The sequence below is a fragment of the Drosophila elegans genome, unplaced genomic scaffold (genome assembly GCF_018152505.1).
Source record: "Drosophila elegans isolate 14027-0461.03 unplaced genomic scaffold, ASM1815250v1 contig_814, whole genome shotgun sequence".
In the NCBI taxonomy this organism is placed as follows: Eukaryota; Metazoa; Arthropoda; class Insecta; order Diptera; family Drosophilidae; genus Drosophila; species Drosophila elegans.
In genome coordinates this window covers 20285967-20304664 of record NW_024546167.1, presented here as the reverse complement: position 1 = coordinate 20304664, position 18698 = coordinate 20285967, and the positions used below count along the sequence as shown (strand labels likewise).

General features: G+C 36.1%; 1 protein-coding gene across 3 annotated transcripts in view; it reads left to right on the top strand.

The window, feature by feature from the left end:
• The window catches only part of LOC108134724 (hemicentin-1), a 108540-nt gene that overhangs the window by 47456 nt on the left and 42386 nt on the right, over window positions 1-18698 (top strand). For all 3 annotated transcript variants that reach the window (XM_017255128.2, XM_017255126.2, XM_017255129.2), the window contains exon 3: window positions 6267-6468. In XM_017255128.2, coding sequence (XP_017110617.1) covers window positions 6267-6468 — 202 coding nt within the window. The remainder of the gene's footprint in view (window positions 1-6266; window positions 6469-18698) is intronic.

The following is an 18698-nucleotide window of genomic DNA, read 5'->3' as shown; positions in this document are numbered from 1 at the left end:
AAGCAAATACTTGCCATTGCCTCACATTACGCATACGCAACGTTTGCAGTTAATTTGCAAATGTTTCACATGCAGACTTCTTAATGAGTTGTCTCACCGGCTGTCAGGCCCTCAAATAGCCAACAAAAATGGGAGACGGGGAAGCAGAATTCATTATTAAACTTCAGTCGCTTGTTTGCCTTCCGATTGACTACCGATTGTTCGTCGAACGAACGGATTGCAATCCACTTTTTCCTCAGTATCGCTTGTTATGCTTTATGTGCGGCAAATATTTGTCACAAAAGCTTGTTCTTTTCAAAGTGGGATCACTGGGAGAAAAAAACGAAATACCACAAAGAACGTGGATTTTAGATGAACCGCATATTTAGTGTCCATAAAGTATTTTGAATAAAATTGTAAACTTTGTTATATACTTAAATCTGATATGAGGATTGAGTTCCATGTGCACTATTTAGAAAGTTATTTATTTTTTTAAGAGAATTTAAATTTATAAAAGAAAATGTAAAATTTTAACTTACGTTATATGTGTTTATTTTGTAAAAAAGTGTAACAAACCTATAAAAACTTAGGAAACAAAAAAAAATGTATGTGAAGTTGTGTGATATATTAAATATTATTTAATTTGTTTTTTATATACTTAAATTATTTCAAATTATATTTTGTCCAAGTGTAGAGCTCTTTTGAGGCAGTTCGTGTTGCAGTTGCAGCTGCAATGTCTTGTTAAGCGTATGAACTGCCACATATGCTTCACAGGCACACACACTGGATGGAATATCCCTTATGCCAGCTCTTATCCCAGCCGACAAAGGATCCTCCCAGTTGCTTTGAGAGCCGCACTAAAGACTTATGGCATTAGGGCACATCAGCAAGAGCAAAAGCAACCGCAACAACTTAGCGCATGTCAGCAACACATTACACGAAACACGGAGTTATAAACTTGGATAAACGACCACGGTTGTGGAAACTTAGGGTCTTCAATAAGGGGGATTACAAGAAGTATAAAAAAAATTTTATCAATGTTTTTTTTTATCAACTAAAAAAGTATTGTAAAGAAAAAAATAACCTTTAATTTTTAATATCCAATTAAACTAAGAAACAAGAAACAAAAGATAATCATCAAAGATGTAAATTTAATTTATTTTCTTCAATGTATACAAATTATAAATGTTTAAACAAAACAATAACCTTTAATTTGCAATTTTCCAATTCCGCTAGTTACATTTTCGTTTGATAATTTTCTGCTTTATAAAGTAAGTTTGTTCATTCTGCTTTCTTAGTAAAAGCAAAAAAAAATTGTTCTTTTTGACAAAAGTCATTAGAAAATTGCACCTCAGAGGCAAACCCAAAACCGATTTCGCACAAAAATCTTGAAAAAGTGCGTCAGAGGCCGTGATAAGTGCAATTCCCTAGCTGTTTCAAAGCCCAAAAGCTGCCCAGCTTCCAGGTTGGACAAAAGTTAATCCCCTCTCAAGACCAAAGCTACGCCACTGACCCGAGACCATCTCCACGTATACATATACCATAGTTGATTTTGAGGCAGCAATTGCTATTGTTGTAATTGTTATGAGTAAAAATTTGTGGCAGGGGGAAGTTTTCAGCAACTCCGAGGTTAAAAAGTAATATATTTTACAACAACAATGGCAGGAGGCGAGACTACATATTATATTTATATGCCACACACACAAACAACACACAACACACAAGAATAACAACAATGGCTGATGTTAAAAGCAGAAATTCGCATTAAGCTGAAAGAAAAGCAAAAGCTGGACAGGGGAAAATTGGAGAGGGGCAAAATGCGGGGAAAATCCGGGGGTTTTCTCAACAACCAGGGGAAAGCCACAAGTAAACGAGCCAAGAAAACAGCTTGTTTTAAGTGTAACACACACGGACACACATTAGTTGCATTTTCCTGGGAAAAAGCATTTTCCCTCATCCTCATCCCGCTTTTCATCTTGTCGGCGTTGTGGCATGAAATGTGTTTTAAAAACTCCAGACAATACACACAATGCCCGAAATGCCATAATTCTTGTCTACGCACAACAGTCTGCCACACTCTATGTGAAATAAATAATTACAAACAAGTCAAGCAGACACCGTCAGAAAATGATGTACAAGTGTTGGATGTTTCATGTCTTGAAAATGTGGGGGAAATATGGAAAATGGAGAGGGCTAAATTGTGGGGAAAAAGGAAGTGCAGGATACTCGAATTGCCGAAAAGGAAGTGCAGCACACACTTTGGTTGATTATGCCATTCGAAAATCATATAAACAGTGCTTTTAAACTCAGTGTGACGGTCTTGAACAAATTTTAATAATTTATTTGCCTATTTGAACAACAAGTTTTAAAGACAACATTGAAATTTGCGTTACAGCTTTTAAATAAATATATACATTTTCTCAGATTAATTTTCAAAAAGGAGTCGTAGAAATATTTTTTTAAATCTTTATTTACTAAAAAATTCTCTTCTTATATATTTGTATACCACCAGAGCATTTTAACTTCACCTTCTGCAAAATATCACCATATTTATTCCCATTCCTTTGGCTTCTGATTCCATTTGTGTTTATGAAGATGACGCGTCGTCGACCCCAAACAAAGTCCAACTCAAAATACGCAAAAAAAAAGGAAAAACCACAGCCACAAGAACTAAACAGAAAACAACTATACAGTAAGGTAAAAAAGTTTCAATTTTTTTACGAGAGTGTGTAAAGTTTTTGTTGTTTGCTTTGGGTTTGTTTGGGTTGCATTTGCCCAGACTTGACTTTTGCTTTGGCATCTTTTTGGCCCAAACGAACTCTGCCGTCATTTTTCTCCCATTCCTACAGAGAAAGAAATTGGATATTTAAGAATAATAGCTTAAAGTTCGAAATAGATGTTATTAAGAATTAGCGGTTTAGGTTAAAAAATAATTTAAAATAGAAGAAAAAACCCCCAAAAAATTATTATAGTATATAAAAAATGTTGTATAAAGGATTCCCCGTTTTTCTGCGTATAGTGTGCACTTGCATTTATGAATGTTTAAGCATTTCGAGGCGGGCTGAACTCATCTGAACTGAGTGGAGATAAAGTTTTCAGTCCTCAGTTCTCCGGCGAACAATTGAAAAATTCATAAAGCCAGTAGGAAAAGTGAGACGACGATGGAAAACTTTACCGAAACTCTAATGATGGCTAATTATTACAAAATACACACTCACATATGGGCCGGAATAAGTTTTCCCACTGTGAGTGGAAACTTTCGTATGCAAACAAAGTTAATTTACATTTTAAAATCCATCAGATTGCAAAAGCTTGTTTAAATAATTGCAAAATACATGGCTGCCTTAAGGCCAAAAAAAAACAGAAGAGGAAAGGAAAACCTCAACACGTTTTTTAGTGAGTTTTTCCTCGAGCTCTGGCCAAAAAACTGTATTTTTCTTTCGACTTGCTCATGGTAATTTTCACCACCCCTCCTTCGCTACCACTTTCGAAATCAACTTATATAAAGCAAATGAAATCTATATGCATATGCATTTCATGTTTCCGTATACACAATGGGGGCGGCCGGGGGGCGTGGTCATGGCAATTGCAGGCCCTCGAGGGTTAAGTTCGACGCTCATTCATAATTATTTGCATGGAAATATGTAAATCGGTAGCCAAAGCAAATGTTAAACATGATTCCCAGTCAGCTTTTCCGCTCACTCCTCGATTTTCAGTTGATTTTGCTGATTTTTCAAATTACCGGTGATGATCGAATTGGGAGTTTTCCCTCTAATTGATTTGATACCGGTTTGTAAATTTCACTGATTAGAAATTATGCGTATCTGTATGCCAATAATGTGGAAAAATATCCCTTTACATGTTCTATTGGTACCTTAAAATCCCATAACATAAATAATGTTTGTCTCTCATTGGTATAGTAAATAATTTGGAAATTAATGGTTTGTCTTTAATCATTTGATATTACAGCAAAATATCATTTATATCTATATTTTTATTTCTTTTTAAAGAAGTTAAAGAGCCTTTAATGAAATTCAAATAAATCTCAATTATAAATACAGCTTTAGCAAACATATCAGAAAGGTATTTTGTGAAAAATACCAATTTAAAGCAAATAAATGCCTGCAGCATTGTTTTTGTAAATATTTTGAATTTTTTTATTTGGCCAACTGTTAATTACAATATCGGTAAGCTAGTGAGAGCCAAAGTTTCTACATGATCGAACTGAAAAAAGGAAAATCGGAAGAAGATGAAGCAGCAGCTGGCAAAAAACAAAAACGTAGCATACATTTGAGCGATGGCAGCAATCGAAAATGCAGCCGCAGTGCATTGAGTTGTTTGTATTTTATACTATGCGTTTTATATACCGAAAATCCCAACACCATAAAGCTGTTGCTTCCTTTAAAATATAGCTATATAAAAAAAACCGAGCGTAACAATGGAGGGTGAACATTCTGCACAAACATACATCTATGGAGATGGGCAGATTGCACAAAAAAACAGATTTGCTACGAACAAAATACATGAAAATTGAGCGGAGTGGAAAAACAAGGAAAGCGAAGAATATAAAAAGCGGGAACACACAAAAAACTAAAAATTCAGGCAGACAAATTAAAACTAAGCGCTGCATGTGCAAACAACCGCCCAGTCCCAGCATTTTCACCCCCATTTTCCCCCCAACACTCGACCCAATGGCGTCCACTCGACCATTTGCTCCATTTAGCTGAATACACACTCAAAAAAATAAAAGGGAAAAGGGAGAAACACTCCCAACTAAACTGCGTGCTTAGTTTTATTTGACCAGTGCTACTAAAACTGTAAAGCGACCACAGGAGCTTCAAAGTTTCGCTTCCCCCAAAACACCAAAAATATAAAAAAGTAATGAACAAGGAATTGCAGCCAGCGAAATTTGATTGGTATTGTTTCCGGAAAACTTATTTTGAAGATATTTCACCAGCAATTATGGCGAATACTTTTGAGCTGATAAAAAAACACGGAAATTCCAATGGTAAACTTAAATTTAAAAGTCTTCGGATGTTGGTACTACATGCAAGCAATAAATATTATTTCGATTATTTCCGGTTAATTTGGTTCTCTAAAAATTTTGGCAAAGATAAAAACTATAGAAAAATAGAGCTTAATGAAGTGGAAGCGAGTATAAATAGTTTTTTCTCATGCAAAATTGCTGAGGTTTCAATCAATACAATATATACAAAATATCTTATTAAAAACTAGTTGTAACTTTTTTATTTTTTATAAAGCCCTTAAGCCACTATCATTGGCAAAAAAGTACTTAAAATGTCAAAAGTATTTCAGTAAAACAAACTTTTCAAAAATTTCCAATACCAAATAAATAAAATATAGAATTTCTAGCCAACTTTATGGGCCAATAATCCCCCAATTCGTGTGGAAATTCTTTTCTGGAACGCAAACCAATTTGGATGCAGTTGTTGGATGGCCATTGTATTATGGTTGGCGTGGCATGTGAATTATTCATTTTTGTGGTATAGATTTACAATTTCCACGAGCTTCTACAATACCACTTTTTTGTTGCCTTCTTTTTGCATTGTTGATCCTTTATTTTTGGGTGCTGCTCCACTCGGATGGTATTGATTTTTCGTATAGTAGTAGAAAAAAAATTAACAAATCCGTTTAGCAACGAGGATACATCAATGTTTATATATGAATTTGTATTGAATTTCGACGGGTCTTCTCTTAATTAAATGTACGCGGGCTAGAATTTGCACAAGGTAATTGAATTGCCGCTGCCAATTATTCGGAAACAAATGTCAGATGTACGTAGAATAAACTGAGAGAATTCACTGGTCAACCATTTATTAATTTAACCTGACTCAGATTTAGGTTTTAGGCAAAATGCTTTCTAAACATTAAACTGTAGAATACTTCAAGTACAAGAAAATGGGATAAACATTTATTTTTTCCGATGCCTAACAAAATTTCTTTACAAAATTGAAATTGAAATTTCTTTGACAACTGTTAAAATTAAAAAAAATTATCTTTAAAATAAATTGGTTTTTGGGCTTTTTAATTCAAAGACTTTATCTTTTTTACATAAAATGCGCATTTAATAATATTCCTAATAATGTTTTTTAGAAACTCCAACCAAAACATATGCTTTACAAGTGGTTCTCAACATTTTAAAGTTTTCTTGAAATATTTGATTTCATTATTTTGATCAAGAGGATTGGAATTATTACTAAGGTATTATCTTATGTGTTATATTCACTGGTGTAATCGAGTTTGTGTGTCATTCTGTGTCACTGCAGGTCACCTTTGGCTGTCGATTGGCCTGATCTCCGGGGACGATTCGCTGGACACGCGTGAGGGCGTCGATCTGGTGCTCAAGTGCCGCTTCACTGAGCATTACGACTCGTCCGACTTCACCTTCTACTGGGCGCGATGGACCTGCTGCCCCACATTGTTCGAGAACGTGGCCATTGGCGATGTGCAGCTCAACTCGAATTATCGGTAAGTTTGTGCTTGTGCAATGGGCCGATAAATCACAGCCTGCCCCTTGCCCGGCCTCATAAATTCCACTCTGATAGCTGATGGCTGATAGCTGATGGCTGATAGCTGATGGCTGATGGCTGTCAATGACGTCACGGGTTAAGGACATTTATTTAATTGCTGGCAAGGGCCGGATTGTTGTCCCTCGCGATAAAAGATGAAGGATGCGCCGGCACCCAAGTCTCCTGCGTTCGACTGTTAAATTTATTAAAATTGCCGGCGACAACGTCATCGACGCCATTGTACATCATTAAATGTTCATCTGGCTAGCGATAATTCATTACAAACAAGCTGATGGCATCCCTTTTCCTACTTTTCTGAACCATCTGGCGCAGCTGTTGGCTCCTGATTCTAGGCTGGTTGGCAAAATTATTGCCATACAATGGCGGGAAATCAGAGTTCAGAGGTGATTACTAAAGTTAGCAACTTTGCTAAGGAGGAACTAGAATAATCTATAAATAATTGTGGAAGTTAGGCAAAAGTAAAGTGCTTAACTTTGTTATCAAGACAATAATAGCTGTTTGTTTCGGTTTCGTACTAAAATGTTTGACTCTTAGGCCAAATAAATCAATAAATAAACTCAATATTAATATATTTAATAGTTTGTCCACTTATGATGTACAATTTTATTTTGTAAGGTAGCTAAATAATTTGTCAGGAAGAATATAATAAATAAAAATATATTTAATGCCGCTATTTCAAACCTGTGTTCTCAAGTATTGGTAACACGTTGCGTATACGCAACTTAATTTTAAACGTATACGTTATACAATTTCATATGAAATTCAAAAGCAAAAAAGGAAAACGGAGAGAGGGTGCCACAAACTTTTCAAGCTGTTTGAATAAAATGTTTTGAATACTGCTCTGAGAACTGCCAGCATATTTATTTATTAATCATAATAATCATTTTCCACAACATTTTGAGCGTGAATAAACAACAACAGAAGGCGGCAAAGAACACAACAAAAATAATAATACTACAAGGAGAATGAAGAGTGAGGAAAGCATTTTCAATGCGGCGTATGCTGCAAATCGCTTGGAAAATTTCAACAGGCCATTCAAAGTACATGCCAGACAAAGAGCCCATCGCAAGGTTAAGGGAGGCGCAGGCAGTGGGCGTGGCAGTAGGCGGGGTTATGAAACAATGAGGCGGCAGAGACCACCAGACGACAAGCATAATAAATAAATGATCCAGCAGATACATGTACTGCATGTTTCCGCTAAGTAGCAGCAGCCACAGGAAACATGCAAATGCCAAAAACGTGTAGGCAGCAAAATGGAACGCCACCGAACAGAACAGAACAGCCGAAAATAAAATAAGAATTATTATAACACAATTTTGCTAATCGCGCGTTAAACAATTTGCTTGATTTATGTGGCCCTGGGATTTCAGACTAATGGTGCGCAACATGAAGAGGCGCACATATATATCTGAAATGTATAAAAATATATGTGTGGCAAGACTGATAAGATTCACATTTTGAAGAATACAAAAATCTCTGTGTTTATTGTTGGTATAAAAAAAGAACTAATCATTTCCTAATACAATTAAAAACGTAAAAGCTGAAAACTTTTATATTTTAATGAAACCAAAAAATGTAAATGAATGCTAGCAAATAGCTAATGCCAAAAATCCAACTAGCTCTCTATTTAATCTATACAAGAAACATAAGTTCAGACTAATTCTCATTACCATTTAAAGAAAGTTTTTTAAGAGATGATACAATTTAATGACTATTTCAATTCCATAAGTGTTCAAGTTAAAAACGCTGCCTAATAAATACTTCAAGACAGTTTTAAGTGATATCCCTCAGTTAAAGCGCCACTCCACAAAGAAATCCTTCCGAACTGCCCATTAGTGCATAAACACACTCACAAGTAAAGGGAAATTCCCTGTTTTTCAACTCAAGTTCTAGTTGTTAAAAGGCCATCAGATTTCTTTCTTCTTTTTTGCTGTACAGCCATACATTTAGTCATTGACAGGAGGCGGTGCACAAAAGGCAATTGTGATCCTTAAAAGGCGTGACCGACAGGAGAAAAAATCCTTACAATTTCGTATGCTCACAGTTTGCACTCCAGAATGAATGCGTCGAAAAAAAATAGTGCAAAAGAAGGGTTTGCCTGTTTTGCATTGACATCGAAACAAAGGGCTAATTGGGATGTTAGACAAAGGGCGCTGCAACTCTGGTCGATTTTTTCCAAGGTTTTCGCTGCAGAGCTGGGAAACGAAAAAAAAGAAGCCTGTTAGCTGGCCCAGAAGTTTCCCCAGAACAGCAGCAGCAGCCAAAAAAAGATAAATTGTTTTTTAAACGAATTCAATAAAGCGTGCCATAACAAAATACAAAATACACAAATACGAAACACAAAAGGCAACCGACTTTCGGGGAGATTTGAACATAAAACGCCTATACAGTCGGCATGGCTTATTTGCATTTCAATTTGCATAAGTGGAGAGCTCCACATTCGAATAAAAAAAAAAATGTATATATATATATATATTTCCATATCTGCGATAGATGTCGCATCGGGTTGGAAACAACACACGTGTTGCCGTTTCCAGACCCCTGAAAGTCAGCATTTGATCTGCGTATTTTGATGTATGTCTGTCGGCAAGGTAAAGGTTAAACGTTGACCCGCATGAAAAGGCAAACATCCCGGGAAAACCGGGTAGCCTGGGACCATCTATTGGCAACAACAAGCTACGTTTGCATAAATAGCAGAAATTATTGCCGCACATCCATCACCGAAAATGCGAAATGTGTCAGCTGAGTCGCAGCCCACATTTATAAACCCCAAAAAATAATAGCAACGAATATATAAGATACTCTGTATAGAATGTACATAAACATAAAAATATATATAAATCCAACTTGTGCTATTATTTTGAAAAACGGTTAAGCATGTCTAAAATAAATGGTATGGTGTTTTATTTTAACATCGTTTAATTATCCAATAAAACGCTGGTTTTTGAACTAAGCAACTTAAGATTAATAAATTTTCAATTAATTTATGGAATTTAAATAAATACATTTGTTGTGATCAGTTTTTGAGCAATTTAAGGTTGCTAAAGATGACTTAATTTAATACCACATTACCCAGTTACTTAGTATTATTTAAGTTTTTGAATTAAGCAATTTAAGCCTATTAAATTATTACCTAATTTATAAAATTCAAATAGTATACATCCAATTTTGTAATAGGTTTTATTGTTAAGGTCAACTAAAATTATTTATACGGCAGAGTATTTTAATATCGTGTAGTTACTCTGTAATATACAAGTTGTTGAATAAAGTTTTGCTTAATTAATCAATCAAGTCAAATCAACAATTCAAAGAAACCAGATTTTATCTTAATTGAAATACAATTAAAAACCTATCAGTTCAAATTCAAAGCAAAGTACCAAATTATAATAAAACTATTTAATTCCATTCAAGCCAAAACCAATCAGCCTTTAAAAACCAATACCGCAAAAAAATGACGGTAAGCCATTTTAGCCTTTCGTTTCCTTTTTTCCCATGGGAGTTTCCAAATTTTTGCTACCACAACAAAGACTCCATTGGGCTGTAGCAAATCAAAATTAAAAATCGATACCCAGCATGAGTTTCATATTAAATTTCTTTTAACACAATTGAAAAATGCCTCCTACTGATGTTCCGGATGCTTCGGTTTGTTTTTTTTTTGTTTTCATTCTTCACGTTTGCCGCTTTTATTTTTATACTTTCTGTGCTGTGTATTTTGCTATCTGTTCAGTGAAAAGCAAATTTTTGATTGTTTTGCACGCTCCAGCAGCAAAATGTTTGCGGTACTTAAACAACAAGAGGCGGGCACCACGCAAAATTCCAATATCATTTAACAAACAGACAGCGGCGCAAATAAAATACGAGTTTGGGCAACATTCGAGGTTGTTAAGGTCATCAAAATGACAATTTTTGGGCGGGGGAGCTTCAAAATGATAAGAGAGCTATGTATCGGCCAATGGTCAGAGTATTGAGTATCGAATCGAATCGAACCAATTCCAAATCAATCCATCCATCAATCCCTGTTTTGTCCCTACGTGATGGAGCAGGGCAGTTTCAAAATTTGATTGATTCCCAAAACTTATTGGAAATTAGCTGGTCAAATAGTCAAGTGAGCGAAAAAGAATGGAAAATCAATGAGTTTTCAGTAAACGTTGATACACATGTCTCAATTAAAAGAAAATGTTTTAAATATGATAGTAAATTTCAATTCAACATTTTTTTGTGGCTTAAACGGTTATTTAAGAATATGATAAAGCAGTGACACTGAAAATATATGTTTTCCGTATTTTGTCTAATATTTTAATATTCTTATATAGACACACTTAAATATTTAAACTTGAAGTAATATTTTGCATATAAAACTAAATGTTTGCTCCAAATTAAAACCAATATACTATCTACAGTAACCTTTAAGCCACCCATACCCTTTGTAAACGGCTTTAAATCAATCACAAAACAATCCACAATTAATCTGGAAGCCAAATGTGGTTTTTGAGCCGTCAAGAGCTGTCCGGAAACTGACACAACTCCAACCAACCTACCTACCAACCAACAAACCAACCTAGCAACTCGATTTCGATATATCAAATGCCCCTTTCAACGAGCGCATTTAATGATTTCCACATTGCGCGGCGCATTAAATGACTTTACGACCTAAAACACAGATTGTGCAGATTTGCCCAATGGAATGCACAGCAGAAACCCCAAAAGAGGCTTAGTCCCCTTTAGCCCGCCCCTCCCCTTCTAGCCACACCCCTGGACATCCAGGAGCGGTTTTGGGCGCCTCCTCCACGCTCAACACATTTGCACATTTGCCGGCAATGTTTTGTTGTTTTGGTGCTGGTGGCGTTGCGTAAATTAATTTCAGTCGCTAAGCGTAATTTAAAGTTAGCTTAAGCCAGCAGACATATACATAACCACACAGCGTCGTGCACTGCACAAAAAATGTATATTAAGGTCAAGACAATTTATATTAAAATCAAAAAAGTTTTTGGGATATTTTTTTTTAAAGAGACTAGCAATTTGATATATTTGTCTTCTCTTACTGTAGAGAAAAGCAAAATTTTTTATATAAAAATAATTTCTGTTCTTACTTACTGAATTGTTTTATTTTAAATTTAAAATTCAAGCTGGCTTTTGAAATCAGTAAATGCTTAAGAACTTAATTAGTAACCATTTTGTCCAGTGTACACACACACTTGCGCAGCATAAACAAGACTCACAACAAACGGTCTTAAACTCGACGCTGCTCCATGCAAATACGCACATGCGGTGGGCGGTTGGGCAAGGGAAATGTTCTGTGGGAAGGGGAAAAGGGCAAGGAAAACTGTGGCAAACAGGGGGAAACCGTGGAAAATAGGGGGCGGAACAGAAGGTGCCCGACCACCCGCCGGTCATGTGAAGTTCATAAAGCTACGGGGCAAACCGAAACGAGAAAAACGAAAAACGAAACGAGAGAGAGCCGCCGCCGGAAGTTGTCCGCCGTACGAAGTGCGACTTGTCAACGTGTACTTCCGGCCGCCATTCTTCGCCGCAATAACCGCAGAAATGTTGAGGGGGAAGGAGTGGCGAAAAACGCAGGAGCCATGGCCATGACACACAGGAAGCAGTTGGCCCGTTCCGCCCTTCCGTCTGAGTCGCCAAACTTTATGAATAATTCAGTTTAAATGGTTTCTTTTTATTGCCAGCATTGTTGTCATTTGTTAGCTTACACTTCGCCTGGCTCAAGCTTAAAGACTCTCAAGTGCGACTTATTTAATTTAAATACGCAGAAATTAAGGAATTTGATTGGCAGGGAAGGCAGACTTTCGAAACAACTTAGTGACAAGCGCATTAACTAATAAGTTTCAAACTTGTAGCGTTTATAATAAAATACAAATACAAAAAAAAAAAAAAATAAAAATAAAATAGATTTCTGAACACGAAGTAACTGCAATTAATGTGACAACTGCCGGAATATGTAGTAAATTCAGCAGACTTGTGCTGCACATTACGTATACGCCGCGTAATGCATTTGAGTGATGGCGTGGGAAAAGGCAGTGGGAAAAGTTGATCTTGCTAAATTTGTTGTTTATTATTTGCTCGCTGTTATTGTTGCCAAGTCGTCGACAATTTCACCGGAGGCACAATCCGAAACAGGAGCCGGCATCCTTTGGAAAGTCCTGTCTCTGGCGCTGTTGTTTCGGCGATGTTTCGACGTAAGTGATTTGGAAACACCTGCTTAACATGTTGCCAGGTAGACGACAACGACGACGTCGACGACGACGACACTTTCCCTTTGCTTTCCTCCGCCTTTCCCCCCGCATTTGTGTCGACATTTATTAAGGTTGTTTTGTGGCTGCCATAATACAGTTTAGATGGTGAGCGACAACCCAGAAGGGAAGCCATTAACATCCTTTGCCATGTCTTGTCTCCATCTTCCCAGCCAGCTTCCTTTGCTCCCTCACAAGCCCATAAACTTTGTCAACTAACATAAATTTTATGTAATAATTTTTCTAATCAGAAAATGAATATGCGGCGACTCGACTCGGTGTTTTCCTTGCACAATTTTTTTAAAACAAGTTGAAAGCAACTTTAGAGAAATTATATTATATATTTCACGAATAAAGAGAAGTGTTAACGTCAATTTATGGTTATTGTCTTAAATTGCTATAAATATTTACTAAAGTATTTTAAAGTTGACTTTAAGAAACTATTAATACTTTTAGTTTTCGTTGAAAAACCAAAACAAAATCAAAGAAATTTTAAACCTAATTTTGTTTATTGCACTACAATAAAATAAAAGAAATTTTTCCTATGCTTTAAAAGTATGTTTTTGAGCTGTAAATTGGTAATTTATACCTTTATTCTTGTTTTTATAAAAAAAACATTTTATGCAAGGTAAAGCGTTGAACTATAAAGTTATAAGCTTTTAATAATCTCAAGTTAAATTAAAGTATTAAGGAATTTCAAGAGCCATTTTGCAATTTACAAGCGTGTTTTTAAGGGAAAAATGTATATTCTGATCGAACTGAATTTTTTGATTGCTGTTTTTAAAAATGTGACTACGAAGTCTGCCCGTTTTTAACAGCTGAAGCAATCTTAAAATGGTTAAATACATTTTTAAATGCCGCAAAATGGCGTTCGTGCCTCCAGTTTGTTGCCATCACTCTGGCGGTGCTGCTGCTTCTGCTGTTTGTCATTCGCCGTTAAAATCAATTTACGACAAAATAAACACACGCAGTGTCCTGGAATTCCCCCCGAAATCCCCGAAAGCCCCCGAAAAACCCAACCATGGATCCCATCTGCCCGGTGTTTGCATTGCTACGTTGTTTGTTTGTTTCCTGCTGGCGCTGTCACAGGCACCAGGGTTTCAGGGCTCAGGACTCAGGACTCAGAACGCAGGACTCAGGATTCAGGACCTCCGAAAATGAGGAGTCAGTGGCAACGTCTGTCGCTGTCACCTTTAATGTAGAAATATTTTTTACTCATGCCTCGTGCATTGACAGACAATGAAGAGGGTTCCTTGGCGCAAAGCTTATCGAAAATTGGCTTAAGGATGTGTGTCCTCTGTGCTCCGGCCAGTTTAATGGGGCTCACCCAAGGCAGCATGGGTTCCGGCATTTTAATGTCCCGGCAACTTTAAGTTCACCCAGCAAGCATAGTTTATGGCCAAACTTTATGAGGGGTGAAGCTCATTAAGTGCGAATATCGGGCATCAACATCTATATAGAGTTGCAGTCCGGGTGCTCATTAAAATCTAAAGCTCCGAAGCTTGGAGCGGATTTTGTGCTATCAGAAGACGGCAAGTTACAAATTACACAGTTTGCTGAGATATATATACTGCAGAAAATCTTGCTCGCAGTGTTTCTGGCAAACATTAAGATGCTAAAGAAATACTTGCAATTTCATTTTTAACGAAAAACAATGTATGATTAACTAATTACAGTCAATTCCGTATTTCAAAAAAAAAAAACTTTTAAAATAAACAAATAAAAGTGTGAAAAAGTGTGTTTTTGAAATAAATAAACACAAATAAACACCCTTTCAATATAAGCAAACCAACATTAATTTTTTAAAAGTGTATGTTCGTTTTACGAATTCCTTGTTGAAATACATAAAAAAATCGCAAATAAAAGAGTAATATTGTATATTCGTTTAAAAATACAAAAGATATGCTGAATAGTTTACACAACTTGAAAGGCTTGTAAAAGCTTAAATGATTTAAATAAATACGTGTTGATAAAAGCTATTTTAAGTAGAATCAATTTAAATGGCTACCGCAAAAACCCAAATCAAATCAGTTTAAACTTCCGCTGGCCAAAAAGGCCATCAATAATAAATTCAGCTTTCATTTGTGATTACTGCAATTTGAGCACTTCTCCGCAGGCGAATAAAAATTAAACTTTGATGAAGGTGTAACTAGACGCTCAACTTTCTCAGACATCTCAAGTCGAAACATAATTTCACTCTTCGCGTGGCGCAGTAATTAAAAATTCAACGGGCAAAAATCAACAGGAGAAATCTGTTAGCTGTTAACCCGTAACCTGTTACCAATCAGGATTCCTTGGTGAGCAGGTGTGCCCGAGAAGTTTCCCCCCTCTCTCGATGAGCTGTCTGAAAATAAAACAATAAGTGGGGATGTGGTGGACGGAAAACTCGGGTGGGGCTTTTCCGGCAGCTGTTGCCCAGTAACCCCCATTCCAATCCCAAGGACATTATTGGTCCCGCGAGGCCGCAAGAAACAAAAAAGAAAATATACATAGTTTCATGATGGCCCCCCAAAACTCAAAACGGGGGTTGAGCGGGGTACGGCTAGCTGCCAAGGGTTAAGGGGCTTCCCGTGGATGACAGCGCTTGTCAATGATGACTATGGCGATGATGATTAGAACGAACGGCCTCCAAGGATTCTGCACGCAGCTGGGTCCTGTGGCCATTGCCTTAATTACGTGGAGATAAGAAACGCAAATATAAATATAGCACCACCTCGCAGGTACAGTGGGATGTCTTCGAGTTGTACAGCAGGCGGCGTAAGCGTAAACTAGAGAAGTTTAACTTATACATATACAAGAAAACCTATCTAAGTTGCAGGGAATCGCCGAAATTGAGAAAAATTTTCAAAACATGTCTTTAAGACTTTCAAATTAAAAAAAACTAAGTGTTTTTAAATTTAACTCTATCAAGGTTGGGAAAACAAGTGAAATAAAAAAAGGACGCTTTCATTAGACTTTAGTTTGAGTAATTGAATCAAGGGTGAACATTGCACCCTTCACTGTGATCCCCCCCAAAAAGAGAAAGTAGGAAAGTGGTTGTCTCCGGAAAGGGGCGGTAAATGGGTGGCACAACTCAAAGTGGCAGTTGGCCTTGCCAGGCGGACGCAACAGCTGCGCTCACTAAACGCTCCGGCATAAACATAAAAAGTCTATGAAACTGTCATAAAGCAGGCAATAGAACCGAACGACCGGCGTGGGGTCTCTGCTCTCCAACTTGCCACGCCCCCTTTCCAAAATATAACTGCCTCCCGGGTGGCCTTGTCAGTTGGCTAAAACTCATTTGTAAGGCGTTGCTCATAAAAAGCACGAGGCGAACAAAAAATCGGTCTAAGGAAATTAGGTATTGGTGCGAGTTCACAGGAAGAAAAGACTGAAGCAGCCGTATTTACTGAAAAACGGTAAATATCTGTAAATATTAAAAAAAAAGTACATTTTTGATTCTTAACATAAAACAAAACATGGTAAATCTTAGTGTTATTTGCATATGAAACCCGACTATTAAATCATTTTTAATTTTAATTAAAAATGAAATATTAAATGTTGTATTCAATAGAAAGCTATTTTTTAAAACTATTTCATTTATCTATTAGCTTAGGCTAAAACATCTTAAAACTAAATGGAGTGTCTTATAAGACACTTTTAAACTTGAATTGCTCAATTTTTCAATTTTAGTTTCTAAAAATAATAATAAATCTAAGCAATTTTAAGTCATCTTAACTTCTAGACACCGATTTTGCACATATTTTTTCTCAGAGTCGTCCCAATGTTTGGCCATTAGGCAGTGAACTTCTTTAGCTGTCATCTACGGCTCTGCCTAGTAGCGAGCTTTAAAATTTGCCCAACACAATGGGTAGAATTTCGGGGGTTTCCATGGGCAACTGGAGAGGGTGTGTGTGTGTGTGTTTGGCTAAGTATTTTTCTGGTTTGCCAAAGTCAAAAGTTATCTAACAACATTGGGCAGTGGGAGCGGAGTTGACTTAGGAAAGCTTAGCCATTTCATTTTTGGCCCTGTTGTGCGGGTGAATGCGAATATGTGTGTGTTAGGAAAAGATTATGCGCTTATAATGGGTCCGCAAGTTTTTGGACCCGGCCAAATCTCTACGAAATTGGCTTTTGAGCGCACATAAAATGTGAAATGCGGGGAGAGCGAGTGAGCAAGCGAGGCGAGTGTATTACACTGTGGAGCAAAATAGCAGAACTGGGAGACCAGATAGGCGAATTGTTCAAACAATATACACGCACATACACAACTGTAAACAAAAGGCCCATAAATTAAGGCAGAAACGAAGCGAGATATACTCGGGAATATAGCCGTGTGTCTACTATATATGAACCAGACATGTGTGTACTCGAAAGAGAGGGCCACACACTCCCGCTTGTGTCGTAAAACGCAGCATAATGAAACATTATAGAAATCATAAAAATCAACATCATATTTATGCATATAAAGCGGGTAACAAAACATCGGACTGTCAGACAGACAAAAGCCAAAAATTGCTGCAACAAAAAGCAAAATATGCAAAATAAAATGTGAGCAAAGAAAGTGAAAAGAAGGGGGAGATAAAAAGAAAGAAAAATGGGAAAGTGCATAAAACAAGGGAACTTGGCTGAAAAATAAAGCTACGAATTTGGAACGCTCTAGGTATAAATAACGTTTGGAAAATAGTAAAAATAATTTCTTTAGCTCACATAAAATTAATAAAAATAATAAAATATTTAAAAATTGCTCTTTAAATGATATTATTAATATTTAATAATTATAATGTATTTTTTTTATATTAAACATTGAATAACTACACCACACAAATCATTTTCCAAAATTTATTCAACAATTTTAGCATTAATATTAAATAAATACATAAAATTTGGTTATATTTGAATAATTTATTATGTTTAATAATTGTCCTGTGTTAAATCTAAAAGTTGCTTCCACACACAAATGTCTGGAATAACATTTTTATATTAATAAAAGTTGGATTCTTTTTTTTAATTTTTTTAATTATTTTTAGTTGTTGTTTTAAATTAAATCTTTAAAAGTTGCAAGTACAAACATATTCGTGTTCATGCTAATTTGTAAAAAAATTTTTTATATATATAAACGATACCCACTTATGTTACAAACCATACTCTATAACTGATTTACCCCTAAAATAGGACCACAAATTATGCAAAGTAATGCGAAGTGTCCCAACATACGCACAAAAGATGTGTTTGAGCAGCATGTTTCTCACACTCTCTCCAAGGTCGTAAATAAGCAGAATATTAACAGGAGTTCAAGGCTAAGGAGAAATGGGTAGAAAAGGGGGAGAAATTCTATTGGGAGAAAGTGGAGGAGACCAACGCGAGAGACTCATAAATTTTTCGCTGCAATTTTCGCCTAGGCCTGTCGCCCAAAGTTAAAGTAAAGCAGGGAGTTTTTGTTTTCTAGGGTTGAGGCTCAAAAAGAGAAGAGCCATGACTGACCGAAACTAAAACCTCTGTCATAATAACATTTATTTTCCGCACTCATTTTGACAGCCGCGACAACGCAGCAGAAAATTTTTACTGCCTTCGCTGGTGGTGTTGTTATTGCATTTCTACTGCTGCCAGGCAAATAAAAACTGACAGTGCACAAAGCGAAAATTTAATGGTATAAAATAGTCTAAACAAAAACTAAGGGTTGAAGTATTAAATCTTAAAAAAATGTACGGATTTCAAATATTTACATTAGCAACAAACATTAGAGAGTTAGCAATTTTTAAAGCGTTTTTTGCTTCTGACCTAGAGGTAAAAATACTTTGTACAGCAAAGTTCTTCCCTTTAATGTAGTTCAGTAAAAGACCATTTCAAAATGGCAACAGATTTTATTTAATTTTTTTTTAAATCGTAACACTACAAGTATAATTTATTGTTTAATGTGCTATTCAAAGTAAGATCTAAG